Source organism: Verruconis gallopava, assembly GCF_000836295.1.
Source record: "Verruconis gallopava strain CBS 43764 unplaced genomic scaffold supercont1.26, whole genome shotgun sequence".
In the NCBI taxonomy this organism is placed as follows: domain Eukaryota; kingdom Fungi; phylum Ascomycota; class Dothideomycetes; order Venturiales; family Sympoventuriaceae; genus Verruconis; species Verruconis gallopava.
This window is the reverse complement of record NW_015622162.1, coordinates 337,406-359,320: the sequence shown is the minus strand read 5'-3', so window position 1 is coordinate 359,320 and position 21,915 is coordinate 337,406. Positions and strand designations below refer to the sequence as shown.

Here is a 21,915-nt window from a genome sequence, read left to right as displayed (position 1 = left end):
CAACAATAAGTTCATTTTTCTCTTGTTCAGATGCGAAGTGCCTGATTTCGATAAGCAACAGACGCTGCAGCTCACCGGAAAGGAAGTACATGCAGTTGTCGGGCTGAACAAGCTCTAACCGTACGTCAAGAGGATGCATCAGAATCTGAACAGTTGCATCACGCAAGCTTGGAATCTCCTAAATGAGAAAATAAGACAAGAAGATACATTCTGGAACAAATTTCTTCAAATGTGAAGGCTCAGTAAGAGAACGAAAACTGCTCATCCATCATTCGTTGACACAAAGCTTCGCGAGTAGATCGCGCATGATGTAACAGAAATCTATGTGTATCAAGACACCTCCTACTCGATCACAATTTCGCCTTCCTTTTCTCCGCCTTGAGTCTAGCGTGATACGCATCGCGCATTTCTCTGCGTAGCATCTTGCCCGAAGGCGTTCTTGGAATCTGGTGACGAATTAGTTTTATCCCAAGGCAGTACAAAGTCGAAGTATCACATACTGCGTCGACAAACTCAATCCCGCCCGTCAAGTGCTTGTGCTTACTTAACCTAGTTTCCACGTGCTCATTCAACTTGCGCGTCACGACGTCTTCACCCTGCTTCTTTCCTTCTTCACTCAAAACCACCCAAGCTCTCACGAATAGACTCCCGTCGCCTCTTCCGTTATCAACACCGGCTACGCAAGCATCGGTTACTAGCTTCTCTGGATGCTCCAGAAGCGTGTCTTCCACCTCAGTCGCAGCAACCTGCAAGCCTTTAACCTTAATCATCTCCTTCAGGCGGTCGAGATAGTGAATGCGGTCTTCTGCGTCACGCATGACCAGATCCCCTGTTCTTAGCCAACCAGGTTCTGTAAAGATCTCCTCCGTGGCCTTTTTGTCGTGGAAATAGCCCATGCATACAACATTTCCTCTCGCCCACAATTCGCCCTTTGTGCCTTTCGGCACGTCTTGAAGTGTATCAGGATCTACCACGCGAGCTTCCATGCCTGGTAAAAGGTATCCAATCGTCCCAGGCAGCGACGGTTTTAGACCAAACATACCTGGAGCTGGTGGTGATGCAATTGACGCCGCCTCGGAGAGGCCGTAGCCTGAGGGAATGGGTGACTTGTTTGGCAGCTTCTCGGCCAATTGGTAGGCAACATCAGGAGGAAGGTATGCCGCACCACTTGCAGCACTAACCACAGATGAGAGATCGTACTTCTCCGTGAGCGGCGATTGTGCCAATTGGCGAACAAGCGGGGGAACCAAGGGTAGCATCGTGATCTTGTACTTCTCAATTGTCTTCAATGCAAACTCCAAATCCCACTTCGGCATCATGATGTTCGTGCATGGCTGGTTGTTTAGCCGAAGAATCCACAAGATCATGCCGTACGAATGGTAAGCTGGAATGATTCCAAGAATCGTTTGGTGCGTTAGAGGCTCTACGCCTGCGAAACGTGCGGTCTGCACCGCTGTGACCATACCCTGTTGTCCGCTTGCGATTGCGTTTCTATGAGATATCATCATAGCCTTCGGCAACCCAGATGTTCCCGAAGATTGAAACAGATAGCACAGCTTGTTGCCGCCCACGAGTTTCCGGTTAGGCTCGGGCAGCTGCGCTCCTTGCCTTACCAGGGATTCCACCGTGCGATGGCCCTCGATCTGATTCAAGGAAGAGTCATCTGAGAGGACAACGATTTTGTTCGGGTCAAGCACAAGCTTCAGCTGCTCCTTTTCGCCCTTGCCCAGTTTGAGCGCTTCAGCGACCACAGGCAATAGACTCTCGTGGCAGACTAAGGACGTGATTTGCATCTTCCTCAGTACATGCCACAGCTCGTACGGAGTAGATCCTGGACTTATTCCTCCGAAGACAAGTTCGGCCCTGAAGCATGCATGTGCAAGCATGGGATAGTGGATATGGTTTCGCGAGAAAAGACCCAAGATTTCCCCCGTCTCCGTGTCATCTTTTGGCGACTTTGTCAGTCCCAGGGGGTTGGGCCCATCATAGCGCAGTACACGAGCCAAGCACTTAACGCGCTCGTAGAATTGATGGAGTGTGACCTTTTCGCCGGTCACGGCGTTGACAAAAAGATCATAATCCGGTGCCAACGGTTCATCGGGCGGGAAGCAGAACTCATGTACATTCAAATCAGACGGCGTCGGTGGGAAAGGCCCAAAAGGCGAAGAAAAGATGGGCCTGTCGTGAGGAACATATTTATCCTTGATTGGATCGGGAGCTTGAGGATGAACAAACTTCTGCCACCTAGGAGCCATATTCTTCGACGGGTAGAAAGGGTGAAATGCAATTGCATTCGTGCCAATACGCAGGCAATTTTGATAGTCTCTCGACACTGGACTATTTCAATCGCCGCGAATCGCCGTGGGGTAGGTTCTGGGGTTTGCTGCACAATGCGGGGACGTCACCTCGGCACCAGGCCTTGTTGTATTCCCGATAGACGCTCTACTAGGCAAAAGGTAACGTTTCATTTTTGAAAGCTTGTTGACGCCTTGAACCGGGCTGCTAGAAGGAGGCTGATTACCGAAGTTGATTTTTCTTTAAAAGTGCGCGGAACGTTGCAAGAAGAAGCGTTTAAAGATCATGAACGCTTCTTTACCACAGCGAATAATTTCGGCCTCTATAAAAGATCACGAGCTTTTGAGTAGAAGCATAAGCGACTGGTACTGGCTCATCAGTGATAGCAACAATGAGGCTTCAAAGTGCTGATATGAACATGGCTCATTGCTTATGAAGCTGAGCAAGCTTGTAGGATTTCAATGTGCAGTGCTCTCTGACGGGGACACCGCTCAGTCATCATCGTGTGGTCTGCTTCTTGTTATCAACGAGCACGTAATTAAAACAACATGTCCATAAGTTACTCTATTTCAGACCCGACTTTTGGGAAAATCGAAAAAAGTTCTGTTACTATTTTTCAAGCATTATGCCAACGTGTCATACTTAAAGATCGCGTAACAATATCTTCAGATAAACTGATATAACAAACTGAACAAGAGTATTGATAATACCGAACATCTTAAAAAAAAAAAAGAGATCAACAGGAAAATGTTGGGAAAAGAAGCATTCTTGACGGATGCTAGACGGGGCACTTGGCGCGCAGGCCTATATAGCAAAAAATTATGGCAAAAAGAGGCTGCTTCAGGTCATCTAGATAGAAGACCGTCCACAGCAACGGGGACCTTTGCAAGCGATCGAAGCACCCGCAGCGCTCTCGTTTTACCTGCAATTTCGATACCTCGGAGAGGCATCGAGTTGCTAACTTATGCAGTCGTGCGTTCATGTCACGCTGCGCCAGGCGGCCGTTCAGACTACTAAATTTGAACCATTTGTTTATGTCGTGTGTTCGAACAAGCAAAATGCGCAGTCTCGCTCATTTCTCCTCCCGTAAAGTGAAGCGGGATTGAATATGGTATGTCCGAATATGTTCCTATTCACCGTCACAGCACAGCCAACGTTCAGTTCAGTCACTTCTCTCCTTACCTGATTCTTATCCGACTCCAAGCGGACCGTACATTTGCTACTGAGTTTCCTTTTACAAGCTTGTTGAATATGACCGTCTTCTTCTCCAAAGTTATTTGGCCAGTTGATGCGAACTCACCGCGCTACCCCGAGCTTTCATCCAAGAATGTGAATGACACCGCTAGTTTGCCATTCTCTGCATTTCGTCTTGATATCGTTTTGCCAGTCTCAACATCCTTGGCCTTCACTTTAGGAGCAGAAATAATGCGAGACAGATACGTCAACAAATGCGAATCCAGAGGCCTTTTGTCCTTGAATAGAGACAGAATGGTCAAAGAAATCTTCCACCGTATTGTGGCTAGATTCACGATAATGTGCTTCAAGACGTTTGGCGACGTGTCACTGTTAGTCAAACTATGCGAACAAATCCCCCGCTAATGGATTATATCTGGATCCGGGACATACATTTTGCAGTGGTTGTGATCGTCACACTCGTGTCCACGGTGACAGGATCCAATCTCATCGCCAGTTCGTCAAAGCGGCCGCAAGCTAGGATTACCTGACTATGCTAAACACAACAATCGAAGAGGGATCTAAAGATAAGAATAATCAACTTGAGTGCGTTAGGTGATGAGTCACTGCACTTTCAAGGCAAATAAGCACACTGCGGTCGCGTCGTCAGGCGAATGATACGGTGAGTTGCTTTGTCGGGGGCGAACGAGCCGTTTGCATCATCCACCTCCGAACATCGGCCATAATTTTCCCTTCGAGTAGTCTCATTCAAGTTCACAGACCGACAGAACGGCGACACGACTTTACGCCCAGCAACTACAATGGCTGTCGTCAACGGTTCGCGTCCGCATACTCCCGTAGATACACCCGTCAATGGCTTGGACAGCGGAGCGCAGACCCCAAAGACGCCTCTGCAGAGCGGGCTCGCCCTCACTGAATACACCGTAAACCCATCTCCGCCGACGGAGAGCGTCAAGGAGAAAGCGCAAACGGCAGTTCCTGAAGCATTTCTGCTACCTAACGGATATCCAGACGTATGAGAAACCCACATCAAGATAACTTGCATTTCCAGTGCGTGTTGTGCTGACATCATGTCCTTGCAGTATCTTCGACTCATTCTCACCTCGCGTGTCTACGATGTCGTTCAGGAAACGCCTCTCACACAGGCAACAAATCTAAGCAGCAGACTTGGGTGCAATGTGATGCTCAAGAGGGAAGATCTCCAGCCAGTGTTCAGCTTCAAGCTGCGAGGCGCGTACAATAAGATGGCACACTTGAACAAGAGCGAACGATGGAAGGGGGTTGTCGCGTGCTCCGCAGGTAGGCCAAGTTCGCGTATAGACAGTGCAATTGAAAGAAAACGCTTAAAAACTTTGCAGGAAACCACGCGCAGGGCGTTGCGTATTCGGCACGCAAGCTCAAGATTCCTGCTACCATCGTCATGCCCAAGGGCACGCCGTCCATTAAACACACCAATGTTTCACGAATGGGCGGACATGTTGTGCTTGAAGGTGATGACTTCGACGCAGCGAAGGAGAAGGCTGCAGAGCTTGAGAGGACACATGGCCTCATATCCATCCCGCCCTTTGATGACCCGTACGTGATAGCAGGTCAAGGCACCATTGGCATGGAAATTCTCCGGCAGACCAGCCTCGAGGATCTTGAGGCTGTGTTCTGCTGTGTGGGGGGAGGAGGCTTGATCGCGGGAATAGGCGTATACATCAAGCGCATAGCTCCACACGTCAAGATCATCGGCGTGGAAACCTTTGACGCGAATGCCATGGTGCAGTCGCTACAGCAAAAACGCAGGGTCGTGTTGAAGGACGTGGGGCTTTTCGCAGACGGCGCGGCCGTGAAGACCGTTGGTCAGGAGACATTCCGGCTGTGCTCGGAGGTTGTGGACGACGTGATCCAGGTGACCACAGACGAGACGTGCGCTGCCATTAAGGACGTGTTTGAGGACACGCGATCCATCTTAGAGCCTGCTGGCGCTCTTGCACTCGCCGGTCTCAAGAAATACGTTGCCTCAAATCCGATGCCCAACGTCAGCAACCGGGGCCTCGTAGCCATCGCGTCCGGCGCAAACATGAACTTTGATCGACTCCGCTTCGTAGCTGAGCGCGCGGCCCTGGGAGAGAAGAAAGAAGCTCTTCTTCTTGTCACCATTCCGGAAAGACCTGGCTCCTTCGTCCAACTGGTCGAGGTGGTCGGCGACCATGCCATAACGGAATTCAACTACAGACTATACGCGCACTCTGAACGAGCAAACATAATGATTGGTGTGGAGTTCTCCGCCGCCCGACGAGACGCCGACCTTGCAAATCTCATCGATCGTCTGAATGAACAAGGCATGTCCGCCGTCGACGTCTCGGACAACGAACTGGCCAAGACGCACATTCGATATCTCATTGGAGGAAAGAGTGGTAGCAAGGACGAGAAGCTGTTCATGTTCGAGTTCCCCGAACGCGCGAAAGCGCTGTACAAATTCTTGACGACGCTACAGCCCGGCTTCAACATCTCGCTGTTCCATTACAGGAACTATGGCGGCGACGTGGGAAAGGTGCTCACGGGAATCCAGTGTAAAGACGAGGACAGAGCCGAGCTGGACGCGTTCTTGAGGAAGATACGGTATCCGTATGTAGAGGAGACGGACAACCCGGCGTACAGGATGTTCTTGAGGGAGGACTAATTTATTTTTCTTTGCGAACGGGGGCGGCTGGCGTTTTGGTAAACACAAGGGCATCCGCTTATTTGCCAATATCTTCCCTTGGAGTGCAGGCTGGTCTTTGTTCTCTTCCACCAGAGACGTTTGTCAGCTTACAAGTGCTCATCGAAGTATGTTTTGACTATTGCTCATTCTCCCTTTTTGAGAGCTCTTCCAACGCGAAGACGATCCAGCACGCTTGTTTTGACATTGCATGAGTGGCTGACGGCAGCTTCCCCACAACCACGGCGAGTCCATACACCAAATGTTCTGCAAATTTATCTGCCGCTTTTCAACACAAGAAGCTTGGGATGAGTGTCTTATCTCGTTTTTATCTCCTAGACCGTGATCCCCAGGACTTACAACCTGGTATCCCAGGTCGTCATGATCGGTGAAGAACAGAACACAGAAGAAATACTGTTACATGTTGATTCGACTAAATCACAGTCTGTTGAAGCGATGTTTCCTTCTTCGTGTGATGTTGGCCACGAGTACTGCTTGCGAACTTGACGAGGTCACTATCTCTTAATGAACCCAAGTAAATGCGGATGACGGCATTTTGACTGATGGACACTACTTGTTCAGTAGCAGATCGCTTAGCTGGTTTTGAGGCCCAAAGATTGCCTGTCGAACATCTTGACCACTAATTAGAAGATTCTCCAAAGTCACAGGCAGCCTTCCGAAGGACGTGATCTCGGTGCCTCCTTCATACGCCTTGTTCTTGGTCTATGAGTTGAAGTAGCCAGTATTCGGGGCCAGTCATCTGTTGCTTACGGATGCGAATCCAGTTTGTTCCAGTTATAGCTTGTGCAGGACGAATTGACATCTTTTGCATGTTTGCTCTTAGACACATAACCATCTGATGGCTTGCTCGCTGTGCCTTGACGTTGACGCATTTCTGGTCGCGGAAGCACACGAACGGCGGAGAGACTCTCTATGCTTCAGCACGCAGGCCCCAGTCAGGCGGTTGTTCTTGGAGGGCCCACATGTCTGCTGAGTGCCATGCAAATCTTCACATAAACACTCAAGACGCTTCGAAGCCGCGGCTGAGTAAAGCGCCGTGTGCGGTTCGAGGAGATGTGAGGGCGCCGACGTCGGCCACAGCTGCAGGGACTGGGAGCGGGTAAGGCGCAAAGTAATTAGCCGGGGATGGAGATGCAGATGCGAATGGACGAGAGGAAGAAAAAAAGTTATGACACACGACACACGATCCGATCAATAGTCCTCCATCGTCGTCATCATGTCTGCCCGGCGGCTGCTCAGTAGTCGCATAGTCTCGGTAAGCCTCAAGATGCCACTGATCCTGCTGAATCGCTCAACTCTTCTGCTAACCTCTGCTCCAGGTGAGACCGCGTCTTCCCATCGCGAGGACGGCCTCCTCCATTGTGCCTCGATTCTCACCCGCCAGATACATCTCAAGCTCGCGCAATGTGCGGCAAGACATTCAGGCCTTCCACTCGCAGCTCTCGGACCCAACGGCGTCCGCTTTCCTGTCCTCGCTGTCGAAGAGCTCGCCGCCTCCCGTTCCCCAGACATTGACGGAGAAGATTGTCCAGCGCTATGCCGTCGGTCTTCCCGAAGGCAAATTCGTAAAGTCGGGAGACTATGTCACGCTGCAGCCTCACAAGGTCATGACGCATGACAACTCGTATCCCGTGGCGATGAAATTCAAGTCGATTGGGGCAACGAAGATCAAGAATCCGGATCAGCTCGTCATGACCATTGACCACGACGTGCAGAACAAGTCTGAAAAGAATCTGAAGAAATACGCCGACATCCAAGCGTTTGCAAAAGAGCACGGTGTTGATTCGTACCCCCCGGGAAGAGGCATTGGTCATCGTTAGTTGAATCGAGCATCTTGAGAGAACACCGTGTGCTAATTGCGCAGAGATCATGGTGGAAGAAGGATACGCCTGGCCGGGCACTCTAGCCGTGGCATCTGATTCCCACAGCAACCACTACGGTGGTGTGGGCTGCTTAGGCACACCCATTGTCCGAACGGATGCCGCGAGCATTTGGGCAACGGGAAAGACATGGTTGGTGAAATCACGAAACTGCCCTCTTCTACGCTTCTGTGCTAAGCCTGTACCTAGGTGGCAGATACCCCCAGTGGCCAAGGTGACTTTCACTGGAACTTTGCCCGAAGGAACTACCGGCAAAGACGTGATTGTTGCCCTTTGTGGCCTCTTCAAAAACGACGAAGTCCTTAACCACGCAATCGAATTTACTGGCAGCGAGGAAACAATGCGATCCCTTCCAATTGATGCCAGGCTGACGATAGCGAACCAATCCACCGAGTGGGGTGGTCTATCTGGGTTCGTGCTGCTCCTTTGGTCGCGGAAGATTGGCTAATTCGTGTAGACTGTTTCCAATAGACTCGGTGCTGAGGGCATGGCTTCGTGCAAAGGCCACGGAGTACGCTCTGTACGATCCAGTAACGGCCAAGCGGTTCAACCACCAGCGGTTGGACGAGCTCTTCGCGAATCCGCTGACGGCCGACAAAGGCGCCAAATACGCCAAGTACCTCACCCTCAACCTGTCGACTCTTTGCCCATACGTCTCGGGTCCAAACAGCGTCAAAGTAGCCACCCCGCTTTACGAGCTCGAAAAACAAAATATCAAGGTGGATCGTGCCTATCTTGTTTCTTGCACTAACAGTAGACGCTCTGATTTCGCAGCCGCTGCAAAGGTTTTTAGAGATGCTGCGGCTAAAAACAACGGCGTCGTCCCCAAGGTCCCGGAGCATGTCAAGCTTTACATCTCTGCAGCGTCCACGCTCGAGCAGGCGGCTGCGGAGGAGCAGGGAGACTGGCAGGTTCTGCTAGATGCAGGTGCAACTCCACTTGTCTCGGGGTGTGGTCCATGCATTGGACTTGTACGTGCGCTGCGACGTGCTATTTTACGCAGGAAGGCTGACATAATATTGATAGGGAACGGGACTCCTTGAGCCAGGCGAGGTTGGAATCAGCGCAAGTAATCGTAACTTCAAAGGACGAATGGGCTCTCGTGAGGCTCAGGCATATCTGGCTTCTCCAGAGGTTGTCGCTGCATCTGCACTTGCCGGAAAAATTGCCGGGCCTGGGTGGTACTCAAGACCTGCAGATTGGGCCGGCGTTGAGGCAAGCGAGGGCGAGCCGTTCGAGGAGAAGAGTGTGGATGAGGCCCTCGAGGCGATCATTGGCAAACTTGATTCTATTATCGATTCAAGCACCTCATCAACGTCGACTGAAACCGAGGCCGGAGAGGATAAAGCTGAAACACTCACGGAATTGTACCCAGGCTTCCCCGAAAAGATTGAAGGTGAACTAGTGTTTTGCGATGCCGACAACCTGAACACCGATGGCATATACCCAGTAAGTGCTCTTGCAACTGAGTAACAAACAAAGCTAACGTTACGTAGGGCAAATGTACATTCCATGGTTCTTCTTGTAGGTCAATAAGCTAACTATGTGTAGACACATATCAGGACGATGTCTCTAAAGAGAAGATGGCGGAGGTGAGCAACATGATGCTCAAACCATGTTGATTTTCCCTGACTCTGGATGTAGGTATGCATGGAGAACTACGATCCGGCTTTCCGTGACGTCGCCAAACCAGGTGATATCCTTGTAGGCGGGTTCAATTTCGGAACCGGCTCGTCGCGAGAACAAGCCGCAACAGCCATTCTAGCAAAGGGCATCCCTCTAGTCGTCGCCGGAAGCTTTGGAAACATTTTCAGCCGCAACTCGATCAACAACGCGCTTATGGGTGTGGAGGTGCCCAAACTCATCCACAGACTCCGTGAAGTTTTCGGTTCCGCTTCGTCCGATGACGGCAAGGCGGCTGGTGCCAAAGTGCTCACGAGACGAACGGGCTGGACGATGGTGTGGGATGTCAGAAGGTCGACAGTCACAATCAAAGAAAGCGACGGTACGAGCTGGAGCCAGAAAGTCGGCGAGTTGCCGCCAAATGTCCAGGAGGTCATTGCCAAAGGTGGCCTGGAGAATTGGGTTAAGGCGCAGATTGAGTCATCGTGAAAAGCGCGACAACGGGGGGGGGGGGGGGGGGTGATGTGTATGAAAAGATTGCGGGCGTCGCCGCACCATAACGGCATCCCACGCACGAATTCATGCACTCAGACGATGTTGATAGATGGTCACGACGGCCAGCCATTGTGTGATTTGGTTTCGAGGTAACTCTGTTTGGCTAATCTTCCCGAAGTTCAGTTCGGGATTGGGCCCAATCATTTGTTATCTGTAGGACTGACAGAGCTTGTCTAAAGTATACCATTAGACTTTCAATCCAAGTAGGGACTTGTAAGAATAAAAGAGGGAGATGACTACATTAACGGATGTGGCATCAAAAAGAAATGTTTGGCTCCAGCTCAAGGCATTCGAAGTGCCACAGTCCACCATTGCAGATCGCCTCTCATCGTGATTATTACCGATGTGTAAACGTGTAAAGTCTGGAGAATCATGACGAGCGCGGAGTTCGTCCTGTACGCTGTCCATCCATATACGGAAATACGTCTTCGATGCTAAGGTTAGCTTCGAAAGGGGATACACGGCTTATTTTTGTCTCTTCTGATTACTGCATCAGCCCCAGCTCGCTTTGAGGCACCACAAGAACGTCAACAACAGTGGTACTGCCAGATGAAAAGCCATCAATGGTTTTAAGCTCTTGACGCGTGGGCAAAGGCAGATTGGTCGCAAGATGGCCTGAGAAGGGAATGAAATCGTCGTTATATATCGAGCATTGGCTTGGAGTCGCCAATGTATGGAGATCGAACTAGTCCGAATTGGGGTCGGGGGTCGAGTTACACTTCCTGGTAGGAGCCTCGATAGACGCATCGCGTCCACAGTATCCAGTACCACTTACGAATGACAATTGGATGGTGGTCTGCGAGCTGCCGTGATCGATTGTCTTGGATCACAGCATCAACATGTCCCGTTTCATGTACCCAGCGTTCCCCGGGGAGGATGGGATGCCCACAGGACAGCCGACCGCTTATCCAACAACCCATTCGCCTTACGCTCCCGCTCCTCCACAGTTACCGAGTCAGCCCTCGCCTGTGTACGGCTACCACTCGCCTGCGAACCACCGCCAGCTTGCCCCGGCCCCGTATGTGCCTCCGCAGAGTCCCAGTCCCAGCTTGGGCCTGCAGCTCGAGCGCGCCATCCAGCTCGAAGATCAAGCGCGGAAGAGCAGAAAGACGAGCAAGAACCAGACTCCCGGCCAAGGCACCTTTCGTGTGCAGTTGAATGGCCAGGATGCGGGAGACCCGGATGGCAATGGCGACGAGCTGAGGGGCGTCGGCAATGGCAGCGACGTAGACGAGGACGAACAGCCGGTGGAAGACCCAAATGAAGACAACACTCCTCCCGAGGGCATGTATTACCTGCCTCCTCCCCCCGAGCGAACGTACAAGAACTACGACGAGTGCCACCAGGCCATGCACGATTGGAACAAGGCCCACGGCTTCGACGTGTCGCGGCAAAAGCCCGCCAAGAACAAGAACGGCGACATCTACAAGTACCTGTACCAGTGCACGCGGCATGGCCGTCGCGGTAACAAGCACAAAGTGCTCGAGTCCGAGCGGAAGCGCAAGCGCGAGAGCAAGAAGACAGGCTGCCCTATGGGCATATACATTCGTGCCGTGGATGTCAAGAATGTCAACGGCAAATGGCGAATATCACACCAGCTCGACGGGAGGAGCAAGTGGCACAATCACGAAGGCATCTCCGCCGAAGAGCTCACGGGCCATAGAAGGCGGAACCGCACCGAGGAGATGAAGGCTCTGATCAAGCAGACGCGTGCAGCGGGCATGGATGCTTGGCAATCGCTAGCCTACATCAAAGAGAAGATGCCGGGCGCCCTCATCACGAAACAAGACGTGTTGAACTACCGCAAGCAAGATCCGGGCCCGGGCAGCGACACGCATAACTACCTCGACAAGGCTTACATGCTTGCCGTATCCTTTGGATCCGACTTCGAAATCGACGACGTGTACGGCATGCACTTACTTCCCAAGCTCCGCACCCGAATGCCCATCTCGATCTGCTCCAAGCCCGAGTCTCTCGCCGCACACTTGCAGCGCAATCCTCCTCGCGTCGTTCTCGTCACCGATCCCGCACTCGCCTATCCTGAAAACCGCCTTCATCTTGCGCGTCTGGTGACGTATGTCCAGGACGGGGGTACGATGATATTTATGGCACACTTCAACAGCACGCCTCGGGATTACATGCACGCGCTCTTTCTGCACCATCTCAACCTAGATTGGTCTTCGATCGACGTGACGTCAACACCCCTTGCGTACTCGTTAAATGACAAACTCGCCGCAGGTGGCACAGGTGGCCGCTGGGTAGTCGTCGCGCGCAACTTTGCTCCAGGCACCGACGCCAAAGCCATCGAACAGCTCGCCCAGCTCAGCCCTGGGACTCCCGCCTTGATATCCTGTAGATTGTACAGCACTCATCCCGTAGTGACGGCCGAACTAGTCTTTGGCGCCCAGGATAGCGCAGAGGCCGTCATCAGTGCGTTCAGTGGTAAATCTGTCAATCTGGGCCGTCTCGCCACTGCGCCCGGAAAGGAACTCGACTTTGCCCTGCGCGCGCCTGCGCCCATGGCGACGTCGGATTTGGCGCCTGAGATCATAGCCAAGGCGAACGCGCTGAGGAACGTGCAGTTGGAAGATGTGGTCTACGCCGGCGTGACCATGGTTCAGGATTCACCTGCTCACCAAGGCGGCTACGTCAACGGGGTGTGGGTCGACCCACAGGTCGCAAGGCAGAGCAACGTAGAAGTCGCCGGTGCAGCGTATCGGAAGGTCGGCAAAGGCTACGTCGGGTATGTCGGACTAGGGGAGTTTGATGACAATTATTTAAGATGTGTGGCTGCTATGTGTCATTTCTAGGGCGAAGGCGTTCGTAAACAGTGTAAACGAATCGGGATCGCACTATTGCGAATTACATTGCTTGGGGAGTCATGAGGATAAACCGCACTAACAACGTAGGTAAATCTTTTTAACGACCGTATGCGATATCTTTCAGGGTGATGATGAAAACCACAAATCTGTTTTACCTCTGTAGGTTATTATATCACTGTCGACGAACACGTAGCTTGAAGCCTGGGTATCAAAGTCCTACAAAGCCTCGTCAGAAAGAGATCGAGCACGGAGACAGTCCCTAGAAAGCAGCTAATCCATTCACACTACTCAAGAGGGTGTTGATTGTTCCCGTGTATTTAGCAGACGAGATCGTGCTCTAAATTAGTTCGCGGTTGTTGTTCAGCTTTCGCGTTGTTCCTCCGCCTCGATCGATAGAGATGTTGTGGACGTCTTGTATGTAAAGCCTGGGAAGGAAAAGCGTCCAGAACAACAAGAAGAAAAGAAATCGCACGTACGGATTACGCGTAAAAACGCGGGGGCCCGAAGGCTGCATCTTCTTTCACTCCCGAAGTCGGGGTTCTTCCAGAAATGTGCAATTGGCTTATCTAGCCACCTTGCGGTGAAAGAAGCCCAGTTACCGCTATACGAAGAGCGTTCTGTGTCGTTTCACCCGCTGTTTGGAACGTGCTTCTGCGCCGCCTAAAAATGAACGGGGACGAGCCTAGAGAGATGACCAGCCGATTCTACGTTTCCAACTTGCACTGCCAAGGATGTGTTGAGAATATCACAAATCTGTTGAGGGGCCGTCACGATGGCTTGCTCGCCGTTATGTGCTCGCTCGAATCCAAGACTGTCTCTGTCGTTCATCCCGCAGACTTTAGCCCAGATATCATATCCGAGGAGTTGACCAGCTGTGGCTACAACACTGTTGTTTCATCAGGGCTGCTTGCTTTGATATCGTCACGACTTCTCCAAAATCTCCAGGCTCGTCTGTACTCCCATGAGAAAAAAGGAGCGGAGAATCTTGGGCTTTGCGAGGCGTGTCGCCAGAGGGCCAGCGAGACGACAACAACTGTCTCTCGGTCTGTGAAAGATGGCGAACAACTCACTACCTTCGCCCCCACAGGGCTGACCGCTTCGTCCCATTCTGCACCCGAGAAGACACAACATTCTGCTCTTCGGGGAGTTCAACCATCTTCTCCTTCCGGTGAGCGGTTCCGGGCGTTGCTTTCCATCACTGGAATGACGTGCAGCGCCTGCGTTCGCGCTATCACCGAAGCGCTCGAAGCGAAGCCGTACGTGCTCAAAGCAAATGTCGTCCTTCTCGCCAGCTCCGCAACTGTGGATTTCGAAGGACCTGGTCGTGCGGAGCCGCTGAAGGAGCTGATTGAGGAGCTGGGATATGGCGCCGTGGTAGAGGAAATCTCGTTGTGCTCATCGCGCCAAGCTGGCAAAGCAAAGCTGAAAGCGCAGTTGTGGAAGGCTACCTTCGCAATCGATGGGATGACCGACAGTTCCTCCGCCGTGAATATCACCGATGCTTTAGAACATGAATCCTGGGTAAAGAAGGCGGAAGTCGTTCCCGAAGGCGAGAGAGTTGCGATTGAATTCGAGAACAAGAGCAACGTCTTGGAGATATCAACCATCATCAAGTCCATCGAAGGCATTCAACATGTGGTGTTAGTCGACTTAGCAAGAGTAGGAGATTCAGACGCTAAAACAACACCTCGCAACGTGTCTATCCTCATCGACGGAATTGCAGATGAGCAAACTGTGAGGCATATTCTTGCCGCGCTAACAGCTTTAGATCATCCCATTACTGTCTCCAAACAACCAACGATCCAAGAGCCAACAATCACAGTCAGCTACGAACCGGAAGCGCCGTATTTCACGATTCGCCATATTCTTGCTGCGATCGAATCTGTAGATCAGACTCTGAGAGCAAACATCTACCATCCGCCAACGCTCGAAGAACGGGCCCGAGCTATGCACGCCCGTGAACGGCTACATATCATCTATCGCGTAGTTCTCTCTATCTTGGCGGCTATACCCTCCTTTCTCATCGGTATCCTCTTCATGGGTCTTGTGTCGAGCAGAAACAGTGTTCGACTGTACCTTATGCAGGAGTGGGCAAACGTTAGTCGTGCACAATGGGCTTTGTTCATCATATCCACGCCCGTCTATTTCTTTGCGTCAGATGTATTTCATCGTCGCGCAGTGAAGGAGCTCATCGCCCTTTGGCGTCCTGGAAGCTCGACTCCCCTGGTCCGCCGATTCTACCGCTTCGGGAGCATGAACCTCCTCATGTCTCTGGGAACATCGATCGCTTATTTCGCATCCATTGCGGAGCTTGTTATTACATCTCGACAGCCCCGGACCAAGCATCGAATTACAAACCACCAATCGTTCTATTTCGACTCAGTTGTCTTTCTCACGTTGTTTCTATTGATTGGACGTCTGATCGAAGCATGGAGTCGTGCCAAGACGGCAGATGCTGTGGCGAGTCTGGGTCAGCTCCGTCCCGCAAACGCAATTGTCTGCAACTCAACGCAGCGAGACAAAACCTTGCCAGATGCTTCATTTGCAATACAAGTGGACGAAATAGAGCCCGGAGATGTCGTCGTAGTACCCCATGGCGCCTCCCCGCCATGCGACGGTATTCTGCTTGACGATCACGGAAGCTTTGATGAGTCAAGCCTTACAGGCGAGGCAAGATTGATAGATAAACGCCTTGGGGACGAAGTATTCTCTGGAACCACAAATAAGGGGCCGCCAGTCATCATTCGCGCGACCAAAATTTTGGGAACGTCGATGCTTGATCAAATCATCCAAGTTGTTCGAGAGGGACAGGCACGACGCGCTCCTGTGGAAAGAATTGGGGACGTAATCACAAGCTACTTTGTTCCTGTCATCACTGCAATATCGGTTTCTACTTGGATGGTTTGGCTCGTGCTGGGTGAAGCTGGTATCCTTCCTCGCAGTTGGCTCGATGTGCAATCTGGGGGCTGGCCTTACTGGTCACTGCAATTCTCTATCGCCGTTTTCATCATTGCCTGTCCGTGTGGATTTGGTTTAGCGGCACCAACCGCAATGTTTGTTGGCGGGGGAGTCGCAGCAAAGGCTGGTATTCTAGCAAAAGGAGGTGGCGCTGCCTTCCAGGAAGCCAGCATGTTAGACATCGTCGTGTTCGACAAGACAGGGACGCTCACAGAAGGAGGCAACCCATCAGTATCAGATTGGAAAGGCACGACGGCATCGTCTTCTCCGGAAATTGATTCCACACTTTTGTTCAGCCTGATCAGAACGACGGAAGAAAAGAGTAGCCACCCTATAGCCGCGGCTATCGTCAAATTTCTGAAGGGTAAGGGTTCAAATGATATCCATTCAACTTCGGTAGAAGAGCTACCTGGAAGAGGCATGAAGGGCTTATATACCAGCAATAAATTTTCCGGCAAGTCGTACATGGTCTTGATCGGCAACGAAAGACTCATGTCCGAGAATCATGTCTTAGTGGATAACGGCACTAAGGAGACACTGAACGCATGGAAGGTCCAGGGGAAGTCTGTCGTCCTAGTAGCTGTCAGAGTTACCGACATAGAAACGTCAATTCTCGGTAGCCTCGAACTCCGCGTCATTGCAGCGGTAACAGATGTGATACGCCCGGAGTCTAAAGGTGTCATTAAGAGTCTACAAGACCAGGGTATGGAAACATGGATGATTTCCGGTGATAACGAAACCACGGCACAAGCTGTGGGGAAGATGGTCGGGATATGTCCAGATAGGATTATTGCGGGCGTTCTTCCCGAGCAGAAGGCAGAAAAGATCCAGTACCTACAGCGATGTCCGGCAAAGTCAAATGATGGTTGGTTATTAGGTCCGGGTGCCTCCAAAAATACCACACGGCGAGCAATAGTAGCAATGGTTGGGGACGGGGTGAACGATTCTCCAGCGTTGGCTGTTGCCGACGTGGGTATAGCAATTGGGTCTGGGTCCGATGTAGCTATTTCATCCGCCGACTTCGTGCTCATGTCTTCGGATCTATCTGCTGTCGTGGTTCTCGTGCAGCTCAGCCGTGCCGTCTTCCGGCGTATCAAGTTCAACTTCGGGTGGGCACTGGTGTACAACCTCATCGCCCTCCCTATAGCTGCCGGCGTGCTCTATCCCATACCGAGGAGCGCAGGTCATATCCGATTGGATCCGGTATGGGCGAGCCTAGCCATGGCCCTGAGCAGCATTAGCGTTGTCACGAGCAGCCTAGCTTTAAAGACTACACTGCCGTACGTCGGGTTCCGAAAACGCAGTGTCCATCAGTAAAGGTATGATGAACATGAGCTTTGGTTACTAAAGGAAAAGTGGAGCATCCATCTGACAATCTGCCGTGGCTACATCATGAGGATTCAAGCCTCGCGTTGACAATGCATCTACGCATGAACTCAAGAATATTGTGCTGTTTATCGTCGTTGTAGATTGTGGCATGCTCTGGTGTAGCTGTTCGGCTCTCAACAAGATTTTACAACTCCAGCTTCGAGAGTACGGGAGACTTTTGTGCAATGAATTGACTCCGCCAAACGTTTTAGATCAAGGCATAATCTAACCCGATATCGCAAATAGTTTGGATCTAAGATTCGGGGATATCAATCTAGCAGTTTTGCCATCTCTTTCTCTATGATATCCCACGTGTCATCGCCTGTGAACCAACTTAGCCACCAGTTTCCTTCGTGGTCTCTACCAGACACCGCACCAAAGTTACGGATTGCAAAACCGTTGTTGTACCCTACCGGATGAACGTAGGAAGGTTTGCCGGCCAGTCGGTTTTGCTCTTTCTTCGCGGGATCGACGAGAGCAGCGGAGAAGTCGACCTGGAACAGCTTGGCTCGATGCCAATTTGACAGAGCGAAGAGATACTGGTCAGGCTGCCCAAACATGGCCGTGAAACCTGTTTTGTCTAGAGCCTCCCTGTGCGCCGCAGCCACGGCCTCGATTTGGGGACGAGTGCGTTGTTCGTTTAGACTGTTCCTTAGGCGCTGAGCCACAAAGCCAAGCGTGCTGGTCAATATTTGCTGACAAGTGAGAAGCGTGAAACCTCCAAATGTTGCGTTACCAACGTAGACACCCTGCTTAGGTAGCAAGTGTGGAAATTCAGCGCGGTAATCGAAGACGTTCATTAATCCAACAGGCGCATCCCTACGCCGAGGCTTAAGCGCCGAAAGAAGCATGCGCGACCACCAGGCAAAGAGGACATCTGACTCACTTACGAACTTTTCGTCGGGAAGTTGAACCCGGCACGTAGACTTCGGATCGATGGTGAGATTCAGCTCGCCCAGAGTCTCCTCGTAGATGCGCTGAAAGTATGTGTGAGGCACGCAGATTGCGCGAAGTGTGTTTCTCCGGTTGATAAACATGTCCAGGGCAAGATACAGGCCAAATCGTAGGCCGGCAAATCCTGAGAGCAGATAGTCGTGGAGCACGAAATCCTTCGGGTTTGCTGTCGTCCCCAGTGTCTGAAGCAAGTCTTCTTCGGCGCCGAGATATTCAGGAACGTAGTGGTCCTTGCCTTGCAAGATCAGCGAGATTGAATTGAGAATCATCGAAAAGCCCATCGCATCAGCCAGCGTATGCGGCCAGGTGGTTGTGAATAAGGTAGCATTTTCAAACGAGGTCACGTGAAAAAACAGCTGCGGAACGTCGCAATGTAGCCACTTTTCCATCGTCTTGGGTGTATCCGGATGTCTAGTTATGGAGGCGAAAGAGAATGGATCGCCGAAGAATAAAGGTCGCGTCTTATCCTTACCCACTGGATGTGGTAGTTGCGCTCCAACCGGGTGTTCCTCGATACGCACATTGTATTTGTCTTCCGTGAGAATGTAGCCAGGTCGGTCCGGGGTATAGGTCTCTGGAATGTGATATTCCAATTTCCCCTTGCTCTACATGACACTGTTAAAAGCGTGACTTCGCAGGTGCCAAAGCGTGATATACATTGAACCTAACTCGTGCTCCTAATTTACGCCATCCCTTCCTGCTCAGCAAGCGGTCCAAAGCGTTCCGAATCTTGTCCACGTCCAAAACATCGTCAAAACGTAAGGTGACCTCGGGGACGAAGGAGCGAAGCATAGAGTTGTCGTCAAAGTAGTGTAGAGGGATGACGGTATCGGAGGCGATCCGTGGGGGCGAAGAAGGCTTGGAAACGTACGAACCCATCCTTCAGCCACAAACACGCCCTCTGATGTTGGGGATTTCGAAGTCAGGATACACTTTGGCAATGCTAGTGTAAACACAGAAAGGACATTGGACATCAAAGGCCTGGTGGTCCGAATATACGTCTCTGCCTTGCCATGATGTTGACCAAAGTCGATTCCAACCAGGCGTCCAATCCTCGCACGTTTCGAGACGTACCGTAAGCAGCCACGTCCATATTGAGGGCAGATTTTCCCCATCACCTTCGATTGGTCCTTGTCAGCTCCATCAAGTGGCGCCTAAGGTACATCGGCTCGTATTCGCACTAGGCCTATGTAGCGAGTGCTTTGAGCGTTAAATGTGCAGGAGAGGCCAGATCTTCGACTTCAAAACTTTCATCGACTCCGACTCCGCGCACAACGTCGCCACGTCGCCAGGCTAACGCCCAGGAACGGTTTTCAGGTCAATATTTTCCTTTACACACCTTGCCGCGAGAGAGAATGTGGAAAGGCCTTTTGCCGTATCTTGCTGAACGCTCCCCTGATGGCCTGGAGTGTTATGAAGCACGAGCTGTTGGCTGCAAAAGAGTCCATGCTTTGGCGAACAAACGGCCACGAAGAACGACGAATAACTAAGTGAAGTATTTGTCTTGACCCAACTCTCGATTGTCAAATCTTATGAGCGGTTAGGAAGGCTTCACTGACACTGCGTATTTTATTGCCGACCGTACGCAACGATGCTGTCACAGCTCTAACCTAAGCACGTATCCCGTGGCCCTGTCCACATACTTTGGCCGGGTACGCAAATCAACGGGCCATGCACAACACGTCTTTTCTGTGCTCTCTGAAAATCTTGGAAATTATTTCTTAATTGTATTCGTCTTTTCTAGTACCAAATAACACGCTTTCATGACCGTGCGAAATGCATCTATATAAGGGGAATCTCAACTATGCCTTGAAAACCTTAAGTGTCTCGCTGAACGGCTTCTTCTCCGGGTTCTCCGGGTGTGGAGTGGTCTCGCTACCAATGTTGAGGTGCGCCCTCAAGCTCCAGGACTCGGGAATGTCGAACACCTTCTTGATCTCCGCCTCGACGGGTGGGAAGGAGTTCATGTGCTGCAGGTTGGCGCCCAGACCCTCCAGCTCAATGGCGGTCCACACCTGCACCTGGAGCATGCCGTTGGCGTGTTCACCCCACTGGGGGAACATGCCGGCGACGGACTGGTGGTTGCCCTGCCATTCCTTGATGGTCTCCGCGTCCTCCCAGAACGTGATCTGTTTGCGTCTGGTCAGCATGGCTTCTCTCCGTGCGCACATCGCGCACGCGGCAGCTGCGGGGATGTTCTTACCGAGCCGTACGCAGCCTGGAACATTTCGAAGCGCTGGCTCATGGTCTTGACAACCTCCTCACCGGCGCCGGCCAGCAGGGGGAGGGCCTTGTCCTTGACGATCTGCCAGAACTTCTTGTGGTGCTCGCCGAGCATGATGGCGACGCGCATGGGCTGGCTGTTGTAGGAGCTAGGAGAGACCTTCAGGACCTCCTGGACGACCTCGACGATGCGATCATCGGAAACGCTGACCTTGTCGCTGAGCGGGTAGACGGTGCGACGGTGGCCGATTGCCTTGAGGTAGGTTGCGGTGTCGACTTTGTCGGCGGCCATGGCTGCTGTGTTCTTCTCCGGGCCGGTTGCGGGCGCGGACGAGGTGGTGGTGGCTGGCGTGGTGGACGCAGTGGCAGAGGGAGTAGCAGCGGCAGGCGAAGTCGTCGAAGTCGAGACGGATGCTTTCTCGGATTTCGAAGACTTGAAGACCTTGAGTATTTTCTTCATCGAAGGACGGGAGACTGCTGGAGGAAGGGAGGGGCTGACGGCCGATATTTGTACACGCAGGAGCGAGAGAAAAGCGTGCGCATCGGCCCCTCATGGCGTTGTTGGTAGAAGCTTCGAGGTCGCTCGAGCGCTGCGCTCATTGTGCAGGGAGGCGTCTTGTCAGGAACCGATCGACGGACCAACCTCCTGCAAGCCTTTGGCCCACCAGCGGACACGTTCCGGCTCTCGCAACTCTCGCAAAGCTTGTGCTTCCTTGCTGACAGTTTGGCTCGCTGCTGTGCTGTGCGCCGCTGCGAACGGTACTCGCTCGGCCGCGCTCCTCACCATCAGCCGCTCATCGCTTCCGCTCTCCACGCAGCCAATCGCGTCGGACCCATCGACGTTGTGCCAATGACAAACTCCCTTCGGATCCGGGATCAGACGCTTCCGACACATTTGTCATCACGGGAAACCATCAGGCTGAGGATTTACAAGCAGTTGGAAATCAAAAAGACTGCGCTAAGGGCCAAACCGTCGTTTTGCTGCTCTCCACCACGGTGGCACGCACGCCATCTGCTGCAGCTTGGCCTTTCCTGATAGCCCTCCCGCCGGCTTGTCCTATAGTAGTGTACAGCGCATCTCTCTCTCTCTCTCCCTCTCTCTCCTTCTCTTTCTCTCGCTCTCGCTCTCTTCATTCATCCGCTGCGGCGCTTTGGTGCGGTGCGAACACGCGAGCGAATCAGCCCAGCGATTTTTCCCGATATCGGGTCGAGATTTTTTTTTTTTTTTTTTTCCACACCTGTTATCGGTCTCATCCCTGGTGACGACTGTATATTCGTGACGCAGGCCAGCCTTGCTCCGCAACATTTCGGTCCTTGTTTGGTACAGTTGTCTTAC

At 52.1% G+C, this 21,915-nt stretch overlaps 7 protein-coding genes across 7 annotated transcripts; 4 read left to right on the top strand and 3 right to left on the bottom strand.

The window, feature by feature from the left end:
- Positions 1–332: 332 nt before the first annotated feature.
- PV09_07074 (uncharacterized protein) lies at positions 333–2,325 on the bottom strand. Its single transcript, XM_016360794.1, has 2 exons — positions 501–2,325; positions 333–446 (listed from the first exon to the last, which is right to left on the bottom strand). Exons 1-2 carry the CDS (start codon positions 2,253–2,255, stop codon positions 351–353), a joined length of 1,851 nt encoding a protein of 616 aa, XP_016211471.1. The 5' UTR covers positions 2,256–2,325; the 3' UTR covers positions 333–350.
- Positions 2,326–4,238: 1,913 nt separating this feature from the next.
- Positions 4,239–6,926, top strand: PV09_07073 (threonine ammonia-lyase, biosynthetic). Its single transcript, XM_016360793.1, has 3 exons — positions 4,239–4,502; positions 4,572–4,788; positions 4,848–6,926. The coding sequence occupies exons 1-3, from the start codon at positions 4,290–4,292 to the stop codon at positions 6,155–6,157; spliced, it is 1,740 nt and encodes a 579-aa protein (XP_016211470.1). The 5' UTR covers positions 4,239–4,289; the 3' UTR covers positions 6,158–6,926.
- A 420-nt stretch (positions 6,927–7,346) lies between these two features.
- Positions 7,347–10,205, top strand: PV09_07072 (homoaconitase, mitochondrial). The gene is made up of 9 exons (XM_016360792.1): positions 7,347–7,451; positions 7,516–8,011; positions 8,061–8,208; positions 8,266–8,487; positions 8,534–9,047; positions 9,103–9,525; positions 9,573–9,579; positions 9,628–9,668; positions 9,721–10,205. Exons 1-9 carry the CDS (start codon positions 7,413–7,415, stop codon positions 10,186–10,188), a joined length of 2,358 nt encoding a protein of 785 aa, XP_016211469.1. The 5' UTR covers positions 7,347–7,412; the 3' UTR covers positions 10,189–10,205.
- Positions 10,206–11,024: 819 nt separating this feature from the next.
- On the top strand, positions 11,025–13,614 carry PV09_07071 (uncharacterized protein). Its single transcript, XM_016360791.1, has one exon. The coding sequence runs from the start codon at positions 11,094–11,096 to the stop codon at positions 13,062–13,064; it is 1,971 nt and encodes a 656-aa protein (XP_016211468.1). The 5' UTR covers positions 11,025–11,093; the 3' UTR covers positions 13,065–13,614.
- A 128-nt stretch (positions 13,615–13,742) lies between these two features.
- Positions 13,743–17,690, top strand: PV09_07070 (uncharacterized protein; the record flags this gene model as incomplete). The annotated part of the gene is made up of 1 exon (XM_016360790.1): positions 13,743–17,690. The coding sequence occupies one exon, from the start codon at positions 13,743–13,745 to the stop codon at positions 17,349–17,351; it is 3,609 nt and encodes a 1,202-aa protein (XP_016211467.1). The 3' UTR covers positions 17,352–17,690.
- On the bottom strand, positions 17,469–19,527 carry PV09_07069 (uncharacterized protein). The gene is made up of 2 exons (XM_016360789.1): positions 19,014–19,527; positions 17,469–18,961 (listed from the first exon to the last, which is right to left on the bottom strand). The coding sequence occupies exons 1-2, from the start codon at positions 19,233–19,235 to the stop codon at positions 17,672–17,674; spliced, it is 1,512 nt and encodes a 503-aa protein (XP_016211466.1). The 5' UTR covers positions 19,236–19,527; the 3' UTR covers positions 17,469–17,671.
- A 534-nt stretch (positions 19,528–20,061) lies between these two features.
- On the bottom strand, positions 20,062–21,346 carry PV09_07068 (uncharacterized protein). Its single transcript, XM_016360788.1, has 2 exons — positions 20,560–21,346; positions 20,062–20,485 (listed from the first exon to the last, which is right to left on the bottom strand). The coding sequence occupies exons 1-2, from the start codon at positions 21,037–21,039 to the stop codon at positions 20,159–20,161; spliced, it is 807 nt and encodes a 268-aa protein (XP_016211465.1). The 5' UTR covers positions 21,040–21,346; the 3' UTR covers positions 20,062–20,158.
- Positions 21,347–21,915: the final 569 nt, after the last annotated feature.